Consider the following 10,097-nt stretch of genomic DNA (forward strand, 5'->3'; position numbering starts at 1 on the left):
TACACTTTACACTTTACACTTTACACTTTACACTTTACACTTTACACGTTTACACTTTACACTTTGCACATTTTATATCTAAAGATCTTATTACAAGTTCGCAGCCATTAGTTCTCGGTATTATTCGCGACGAATGATTGTTCGTCACGAATAATACCGATTACCAGGTCTCACCACGTGGAGGTTGCTGCGACTGGAGACCCGAAGATAGAAGGAATCAAATTTCCTTCGATCTCCCTCTATATAGAGTACACATACGTAGATGCATACTGTACGTAGAGCAACGAGCTTAATACTAAGTACGAAACCGTGGAAATCAAAGAAAACAAAGTCCCTTCGATATCCAAAGTTCAAGTCTGACTCTGCCAAATAATTATTTGAACTAAGAGGAGTGAAGCTAAATCGCGATACGACGCGACCATGAAACTGGACTTACAGAGTCAGTCCCGTTTCCTCTGGTGGGTCTGATTCGAGAGAAAGACGATCAACGTCTCCGCCAGTACTCCATTCCCTGCATACCTGCTGCCGAAGGCCCAAGTCCTGACCTGACAGTGTACGACGTAGGTAGCACCGCGTCGGGTTAGCCTGCCCTGGCGACACCAGGTATGTCTAACGGTCGTAGAGTCCGAAACGGAGTTCTACTCTCTGCACAACGTCAGGAGTCCAGGACACGACTTGCACCGTTTTACGGCTCTTTTGAACTGCGTTGCGCCGGGAGCCTGGACTTCGCCTGACGCGTACAGAGAGTAGATTCCTCGGAGGCGTCGATTGACGCCTCTCTCAAATCAGACCCACAAGAGGACGGCAACGGATCTCGGCCAGTCACATGGTTGGTCACTACACTTATCGCATGAAGCAATAGTGACCGAAGTGGAGCACGATATTAAGAGCCCAATATGGACTTACGAACAAACAAAACAAGTTGATTAATAATTAGTTGGCAGAGGAGACACTCGTACACGGAACCTTAAAACTAACCAAACTAAACTAAGATACTAAGGGAAACTACAAATAGGAGGGACGCGAGACGCGGACGCGCGATCGCGAGATCCATATCGAACGAAGGATCAACTGGGATCAACGACGAATGAGTTTCTCGCCCCTCGCATACCTGCTTGGGCGCGGTCGTGCGTCGTAGCTGGTTTGTACCTCTGGAACTAGAGAAGGGGAAGGATGAACAACAACCGCGTGACATGTCGTGACGTGTCGATTCGAAGGCTCGTTGGATCCATCCACAAAAGAATTTACGAAACATTAATGCCACAGCATAATCATATTCTCCATCATTGTTTAAATAATAAGTATTGTTAATAATTAATTTAACTATTGTCAGAAATTAATATTTAGTTGGTGCAATCAGCGGATATTAAAATATTGACAAATTTCTCACGATTAATGTCTCGAATGAATATTATTTATTCCTAACCGTAATTGTTATTAATATTTAATTGAACACTGAATGATACTGTATGTATCATAAACGTTTAATTATTTTGAATTAATTGTTTCAATCAGTAGATATTAAAATATAGAAAAATACATGTATCTCACGACAAGCTGTGTAACGGGACATATTTATCCTGTTACTACCCACCCATTTCATCGCCTCACAGCATTTTTCACCATATAACGTGACATGAATTTCGGCTGTTCGAAAATAAAAAGATTTTCAATCTTAAAAAGTTGTTAGGAGCTGTTAGGAGATATTAGGAGGTTTAAGGAGGTGTTAATGGGATTCACATAAAAGTAGGATTGGCGCTAAGATTTGAACAAATTTTAAAAGACATGGTTCTCGTACCTTACGCTTACGTCTGCACTTGGACTCCTTGGCACTGATAGATATACAGGGTATCCCAACAGTGTTGTAACACCTTGAAAAGGGCGGTTCGGGAGGTGATTTGAAACAACTTTTTCCTTAGCGAAAATGTTGTCCGAGACTTCGTTGAGGAGATATTAACAGAAAACCCCGACCAATCAGAGCGCGCGTATACCGTTGGAGCGGCCGCGGTACCGAAGGCTATGTGCTAAGCGGCCGCGCTTGTACCCGAACAAGCGACTCGACATTCGAAGGACATTGGACGCGGCCGCTTAGCTCGTAGCCTTCGCTACCACGGCCGCTCCAACGGTATACGCGCGCTCTGATTGGTCGGGGTTTTCTGTTAATATCTCCTCAACGAAGTCTCGGACAACATTTTCGCTAAGGAAAAAGTTGTTTCAAATCACCTCCCGAACCACCCTTTTCAAGGTGTTACAACATTGTTGAGTCACCCTCGATACTGTACTAGCTGCATCCCGCGGTTTCACCCGCATGGAATACCAACGTTGAAATCCCTTTTTACCTCCTTAGAGGTTGAATTTCGAAATATCCTTTCTTATTCCTTGTATACATTATAAAGGAAACCTCTGTGCAAAATTTCAGCTTTCTAGGTTCAAGGGTTTAGCCTGGGCGTTGATTGGAATCAGTCAGGGCTTCATTCTTACATATACATATAGATATATCAGTACTCTTTAGTTCCTGAGTTCTGTTACGGTCATCACAGTCATCAAAAGAAGCCGGTATGAAGACTCTACGGAGTTGTAAAACGAAAACATGGTAGAGATATGTCAGAATTTATTGTGTGCGTTGCAATTTAACTGCTAAAAGTATTATCTACTACAAATATGTGGGAATAAATTGTTTAGTCTTAATATTTTACATTGAACGAGAGAGCTTTTCGCACTTTCTGCTGCGATGGTAACATTAACGAAATTTGTGCTCATCGCAATTGTTTATGGTAAATATATTTATTCTTATTGACGGTTACAAGGTACAACGCTATGTTAACATTAACTGTAGAAGCATAAACTTTTTATTCAGTGTAATAATGCATAACCTCGAATACTATCGATCGATAATTTAATAGTGTTTTATTCCACTTTTAATTTGATTTTAGTGAGTGAAATTAGTTAAGCTTATGCATAAATAAAATAGTGAACAAATTGTTAATTTTAGTGACATTATAGTAGTTATATGATATCCAATTTTTTAATTTTTGTCCAATAATATTATTTGCTATTTTACAAATATACATATTTTATTATATATTGTTTAAAGTAGCTTTGTTATTATAACGTAACTTAGTTTTTTCAGGAATTTTCACACATGTAACAGCATCACGTGTACTCGAATTAAGTGACAGGTACAAAGTGGTTGAAGTTACGTTACATCATTCATATAAAAACTCAATGTTTTAATATAAATTTTACCGTAGGTTCTTGGATATTCGAAAAGATGGACAATGGCTAGTAATGGTATAAATACACTTCATTATGAATAATATATAGATTAAAGTGAATGCTGTATGTGTGTAAGCAATATTATTGTTTATAAATTTAAAATACTGATCTATTTTAGATGTATGCACCATGGTGCGCACATTGTAAACGTTTGGAACCAATTTGGGCTCATGTAGCACAGCATTTACATGCAACGTCAATACGAGTCGGACGTGTGGATTGTACTCGATTTACAAGTATAGCACATGCTTTCAAAGTTAAAGGATTTCCAACCATTTTATTGTAAGAGAAGAAATTTACTCTTATAGTTTAAGACTGACATATTTATACTAATATTATTTATTTACATATAGTTTGAAAGGGGAGCAAGAGTTTACTTATCATGGAGATAGAACAAGAGAGGAAATAGTAAAATTTGCATTAAGAGTGAGTGGTCCACCTGTCCAAGAAATAACAAAAACTCAAAGTTTTGACACGATTAAAAAAGAACGTGGTTTATACTTTTTGTACATTGGAGAAAAATCTGGACCATTATGGGTATTATTGATATTAAACTTTATTTATAATATATTAATAAAAGCTTTAATTAACGAAACTTATAATATTCAGGAATTTTATTACAAGACTGCAGATGTGTTCCAACCACACGCATTTTTCTATCAATCTTATCCAGCTGTTGTTAATAAACATGCTCCCGAAGGAAATGTTCCAGCATTATTTGTTTATAAAGAAAGTTCACACTATAATTTTACAGGTAAAGTTGATAAAAGAGCAAAATATAATTATTATTCTACTTCTAGTAATTAATACTGATATATATATTTTACAACATAGGTCATACTACAAGTGATATAGAAAAGTTAAATGAGACGTTATATAAATGGATAAACGCGGAACGTTTTCCTACATTCCCAAAAGTAACAAGAGGAAATATAAATCAACTTTTTTTAACAAACAAAAATCTGGTGTTGGCAGTAGTAGAAGAAAATCAATTAGAGGAAGTACCACCACACATGGCACGGTTTAAAGATATGATAGAATCTATAATTAAGAGCAAGCGAGAAAAGTATCACGAGTAAGTTATTTTAGAATAATTTGTATATTTCTTACTTTAAGCAAAATATAATTGTAATTACTATGTTTTTAATTAGCCACTTTCAGTTCGGTTGGATAGCTAGTCCTGATCTAGTCAATAGTATAGCAATGATGGTTCTACCGTTACCAAGTTTGATTGTTATTAACACTACAACAAATCATCATCACATTCCAGAAGATGAAGCAGAAAAATTGACTCCTCAAGTAATTGAGTTTTTCCTAGAGCAAATACGCAATGAAAGTGCTCCGGTAGATACAAAATTATTTCTATATGTACATTTTAATTATTTTGTAAAACAAAACGAAATTGATATAATGGTATCAATTTTCAGCGATACGGTGGAAACAATTGGCTCGTACATGTTTACAGATCATGGTTTGAATTAAAAACAACACTTACTGCAATGTGGATGGGTAATCCTATTTTGACAATGGTTTTGTTTGGCTTACCAGCTGGATTTTTATCATTGATATGTTATGGTATCTGTTGTCCAGATATATTAGATGCAGATGATGATGATGAAGGTAAATTTGTATAGTTTTTTTTCTAAATTTTTAATATGTAAATTTACATTTTACATATTTTTCATTTTAAATAATTTTGCAGAATACTCAGGGGGAAATCATATGAAAAAAGACTAAAAAAAAGCTTAGGTCATCATTAGTTCTATTGATTTTGTGAGACTCTTAATGATACGAAAGTGTACATATTATTATTTTATATTATAATTTTTACTTTTAGTTAGATAAAATTTGCTAATTTAACTCTTTGTAGATGGAAATTTTAACAGGAACCCAGAAGAATAACATATATATAAATATGATTTTATCTAATGTATACATATTATTTTAACATCATGAATTGTTATATATGTATTAAAGGAATCAGTTTTTATTGTCTGATATATCCAGACACCATCCACAAAGGGTTATATTAACAAATGTTTTAGTTGACGACTTATTGTTCACACAAGTATGAAAAGATTATGTGAATTATTTCAACAGTCATTTTCATAGTCAATAAAATTAAAAACTTATATGAATTAGATAGAATAATGAATAATCCTTAATGAGTGATCAGTAATGGCTACTGTATATACTATGGTGCTTGGAATTTTTACCCATGTCTTGTTTTATATGCTCTACAAAAGAAGTTTAGAATTGTTGTTAAATTACACATTGTTTCATAATTTTATTATTATTTTTAATGTACAAGTAGAATCAGAAACATTCAATGTTTTACAGTTTTACATTTTATTTTCTTTCTCGTACATTAATGACAGTATTTTTTTTTTCATACTAAACACTGATGGAGTAAATCTAAGTAATTAAAGAATGCAGAAACTAAATACGATGATTACTGTTGCTTTAAGCATCATATGCAGAGCAGTAAAGTCGGACTCCAATCTTGGTCCAAAATTACTCAAGTATCGCTGCATAAGGGTTAGAAAAACTTAGCTAAATGAACCGTTTACAAGACAATACAAATCATACAATTAAACGAGCTTTCTTAAATCGTGTGGAAGAATTTGTTTTATGTTATATTTTTAAGTAAATCGAGTATAATATATACTTGAGATTTGTGGACAAATGTGAATGTTAAATAGGATTTTATGATTGTATCTAAAAACAGCGATGTATATTTTTTTGTATAAATGTAACGAAAAAATATCTTATGTTTATATGGTACAATCTGTAAACTTTTGTATATTCGTTATAAAGCATGAGTTTTTCTTTTCAGGAATGGTAAAACTATTATGCATTATAAATGTGTATTTACTTATATTTAATAAAGAAAATGATAATACTTTAACTTCATTTTGATAATTTTAGATTTAATTGAATGAGATGACTGTTTACCATTTTTATTTATTTCAATATACCATAAAAAATAAGAATATACAACTAATTAAGCATATATATAGATTGTAATCTCCATTCTTGTTTGAAAATAAAACACAGTGTAAAATTAATGTTATCAAGATGGTAACCTAGGTAATACCTATAAGTTTGATAAATCATCATCATCGGAATCTAATGCTGCTCTTCGCCTGTCAAACTGAAATTTAATATTACTTACTAATTTTTTGTCATTTTACAAATATACACACGTCTTGATTTGTTTTAACAATTGGTCAGTTAGATAATCAACATTTGGATGATTAATGTATTACTATACGTGTAACATATTTTATCATACCTTTACAACAGTTTGCCGTTGCGTTTGTTGATTCGCACCTTTAATTAAAGTTATTAATTGTTTTTCTCCAAGTTTACCATTTAATAAACCTCGCTGTGCCATATTCAATATCATACTCTCTATCATTTTTCCTTTCTCAGGTTTTCCAAGGCATAATATATTCACTAAAAAATAATAATATAATGTAGTCAATTATATGAAACTTGAGTATGTTAATATTCTTACGTCTCGTTCTGGCGCATTGGTCTAATACTTGAGAAAGAATTGAATTTTTCATGTCTTCCATTTCTTGCCTCTTCTCTTCCATTGCTTGTTTATTGTCAACATTGCTGGGCTAAGAATTTATGCATTAAAAATAAATGGATATATAACTATTTACAATGACTGCAGACTGTATTTAAAAATAGTTTGATTTCGACATAACTTGAAAATAATGAAATAAGCTTAATCTGGAGGAATTGGAATGAATAATTTCTGTTATTCATTACTTTTCAAAATTATGTGTTATATAGTAGTTCTGTCCTGAGCAGAACAACAAAATTGATCGATATACCTTATATTGTGCTTGTAACTGTGCTAATCGTTGTTGTCGTATCGCTTCTAATTCTGGGTCCGACATGTTGTGTATTACTAACTTTTATTAGTATCTATAAGATTTTTAAGAGATTTGGTGTAAATTCGATATACTTTTCCACTGAACACACGACACCTCAATCTCAATCACTGATGATCACTGATCGTAATAGGGAATTCTTATTAAAGTCAGTGATGTCAGATTTGGCTCCTAGTCGCGCATGCGCACTGGTTTTAGCGTCAATGAAGTATCTAACACGACCATAAAACTGACGCCCTTAGTCGCTCCAAAGAAAAATAGAATTATAAATGAAAATTGAAAGTAACACCTTGAAAGGGGCGTGGTGGTGATTCGGGAGGTGATTTGAAACAACTTTTTCCTTAGCGAAAATGTTGTCCGAGACTTCGTTAAGCAGATATTAACAAAAAATCCCGACCAATCAGAGTGCGCGTATACCGTTGGAGCGCCCGCGGTAGCGTATGAGCGCGGCCGCCTATCACGTAGCTTACGCTCCACCGGCATACTCGCGCTCTGATTGGTCGGGGTTTTCGCTTAATATCTCCTTAACGAAACCTCGGACAACATTTTCGCTAAGGAAAAAGTTGTTTCAAATCACCTCCTGAACCACCCCTTTCAAGGTGTTACAACACTTTTGAGACACCCTGTATATACCTCTGAAGGGGCGCCATGATAATCTTGCCCGGGGCGCCAAGATTGCTAAAACCGGCCCTGCGTGAACTGCTACTTTTGAATCACACGTGATTCAATCACGATCCTTCTCAATCACGATGATTTTTCACAGTGATTCGTGATTCGACTACGATCGTGATTGTGTTATCACCGTAAAAAATCACTGTTAGTGATTTCTCACGCCATCCCTAGATCATAGCATGTGGCATCACTGATGGAGACCCAGCAAAACTCCGAGTTGACTTCAGCGACAGTTGTGAAAAAAGTAGGAAGCTCTGGGACAAGGATAGATAGATCTTTGTCTCTCCAATGATGCTGTGACAGAGAGGTAGATACAACAATCGAAGGAGAGACAAAGACAGAATGATGTTAAACGTTTGTAATTTTCCAAACAGTTATTGTAATTTTATGAGGCGAAGAAGAAGAATTTTATGAGGCTGATTTTGTTTTAAACTGTTCCTTATAAAATTCCGCTGCGGGGGATAGTTACACATTTTGCAATTCGCTTTTGAAACGTGCTAAAAATACGTTTAAAGACAAGACATTTTTTGTGGGTCTTTTTCCAAAAATCTTTAATTATCCCCCGTAGCACCATTTTACAAGGTACAGTTTAAAAAAAAAATCAGTGAAAAAGGTTACTTCCTCGCTTCGTAAAATTACAATGGTGTTGTCGCTACGATTGAGACGATTCATATGCCAACATGGCTGCCTCAATATCGTGTTTTCCACCCCAGCGCTGTCGTCGTCTTCCTTTCTGTTACCGTGTCGACCATCTAAACACGCTTTCCGACTTGGTTCGCAGGTGTCGTAGTCGGCTGGGTTTTTTCGTGCACGCGCAGCGAACATAGCATCAATGAAGTATACGCACGACTAAAAAGGTGTATCTTAATTACCCCTGCATAATTTTACAAATATATTCATGACTTATGGACAAACGTAGGGCAATATATAAAGACAATATATAATTATAGACAATATATAAATAATAAGGACAAATATATTCATGATTTCGCGCTCATAGGCTCAATAGCTATAGCACCCCACACCTGTTACCCTGGATACGACACTGTTAACGGTTATTCTGGCAGTACATGGACGAAAAAACTTGGCCTGGATGGTATCACCAATCACTGATCGTAGTATCGTTCATAAGATATCGCTAGTTCGATCCCAAGCTGCTGTGTATTTTTTTTACTTTTATTTTATACTTTGTTCGGTTGCCGAACATTTTGTATAATTTATAAAAAAAAAAAAAAAAAATTATATAAGAGATAATATGAAATATAAAATACAAATAAATAGCCGAATACTTTCCTGTTTCGCTGTATGTATATCGTGTTTGGTCTCATTGTGATCATAAAAATCTTACAAATACATTAGAAAAAGTTGGATTTAAAAAAATTAATAAATAAAAAAGTTTTATTGTTACATCTAGAGACGCGGTAGCGTCTCGACGCCAAGTTCATGAAAAATTATACAGCCACCCTGTATAACGTGGCGCTACCGCTTATCTTTTACAGGAGAGATGGTCCATTCTAACTTAAATTGAAACTTCTTTCATTAATATCTCATCACGCCTGCAATATTTTCTAAATTTAAACGCATTTTTCGTATGTAAACCGCATATAACCGCGTACTTTTGAAACCTTAAAGGATTCAAACTGATCTCCCATTTTCTATTATTTGAAGTCATTCACTATACAAATTATCTTTGTAAAAAGAAGTGAGATCCCCATAAAAAACTTCAAAAAAGTAAAAAAATTACGCCAAGTACATGAAAAAGTGGAGGACTCAAGAAAGTAGAAAAAGATGTGAAATAAAAATGAGCTGCCAGTACATGAAAGTCCTTTCCAATAAAGTGCAAAGGCAACACTGTGTAACACAATGTAAAATTCGGTGGTTTCCAACTGTGCGCAGCTAAAATGCTGTGTTCAACAGTGCGGACGTTCAAATCCAATGACAATTCATGTAAAGTGACTGCTCCACACTTTAGCGGTGATATGAAGAAGCTAAATAGCGTATCATCTACAAACAGAGCCTGTTTAAAAATTTGCCTTTCAGATAATTTGTCAGTTTAAAACTCTGACAATATAAGTACACTTTCATTATTTTGCGTTTTAAAATAATTCTTATTCATCGACACGACCTTACCTGGCCATTAGTATTGTCTCGCGCCCGCCGATATGTTTTGGTTCCTAGCTTCGTGCCTTGGATCTCTCTCTCTCTCTCTCTCTCTCTCTCTCTCTCTCTCTCTCTCTCTCT

The 10,097-nt window shown here is 34.8% G+C and overlaps 2 protein-coding genes across 3 annotated transcripts; one reads left to right on the forward strand and one right to left on the reverse strand.

Moving 5' to 3' along the window:
• Positions 1-2,483: 2,483 nt before the first annotated feature.
• LOC128877698 (protein disulfide-isomerase TMX3) lies at positions 2,484-6,184 on the forward strand. 2 transcript variants are annotated; one of them, XM_054125236.1, is made up of 10 exons: positions 2,484-2,774; positions 3,122-3,179; positions 3,252-3,291; positions 3,395-3,558; positions 3,630-3,813; positions 3,886-4,030; positions 4,111-4,351; positions 4,428-4,620; positions 4,704-4,896; positions 4,979-6,184. In XM_054125236.1, exons 1-10 carry the CDS (start codon positions 2,732-2,734, stop codon positions 5,011-5,013), a joined length of 1,296 nt encoding a protein of 431 aa, XP_053981211.1. In that variant the 5' UTR covers positions 2,484-2,731; the 3' UTR covers positions 5,014-6,184. The 2 variants fall into 2 exon arrangements, with proteins under 2 accessions (XP_053981211.1, XP_053981212.1); XM_054125237.1 differs by having other exon boundaries at positions 2,486-2,774; positions 3,131-3,179.
• Positions 6,185-6,220: 36 nt separating this feature from the next.
• LOC128877699 (programmed cell death protein 5) lies at positions 6,221-7,318 on the reverse strand. Its single transcript, XM_054125238.1, has 4 exons — positions 7,125-7,318; positions 6,797-6,905; positions 6,572-6,735; positions 6,221-6,430 (listed from the first exon to the last, which is right to left on the reverse strand). The coding sequence occupies exons 1-4, from the start codon at positions 7,188-7,190 to the stop codon at positions 6,374-6,376; spliced, it is 396 nt and encodes a 131-aa protein (XP_053981213.1). The 5' UTR covers positions 7,191-7,318; the 3' UTR covers positions 6,221-6,373.
• Positions 7,319-10,097: the final 2,779 nt, after the last annotated feature.

This window comes from Hylaeus volcanicus, chromosome 5 (assembly GCF_026283585.1).
Source record: "Hylaeus volcanicus isolate JK05 chromosome 5, UHH_iyHylVolc1.0_haploid, whole genome shotgun sequence".
Classification (NCBI taxonomy): domain Eukaryota; kingdom Metazoa; phylum Arthropoda; class Insecta; order Hymenoptera; family Colletidae; genus Hylaeus; species Hylaeus volcanicus.

Coding starts and splice junctions, on each gene's coding strand:
- LOC128877699 (XM_054125238.1), bottom strand. CDS start 7,190: ATGTCGGACCCAGAATTAGAAGCGATACGACAACAACGATTAGCACAG. Junction 6,736..6,796: donor CCAATGCGCCAGAACGAGAC/GTAAGAATATTA, acceptor ATTATTTTTTAG/TGAATATATTATGCCTTGGA. Junction 6,431..6,571: donor AACGGCAAACTGTTGTAAAG/GTATGATAAAAT, acceptor ATTAAATTTCAG/TTTGACAGGCGAAGAGCAGC.
- LOC128877698 (XM_054125236.1), top strand. CDS start 2,732: ATGGTAACATTAACGAAATTTGTGCTCATCGCAATTGTTTATG. Junction 4,352..4,427: donor AAGCGAGAAAAGTATCACGA/GTAAGTTATTTT, acceptor GTTTTTAATTAG/CCACTTTCAGTTCGGTTGGA. Junction 4,621..4,703: donor TACGCAATGAAAGTGCTCCG/GTAGATACAAAA, acceptor ATCAATTTTCAG/CGATACGGTGGAAACAATTG.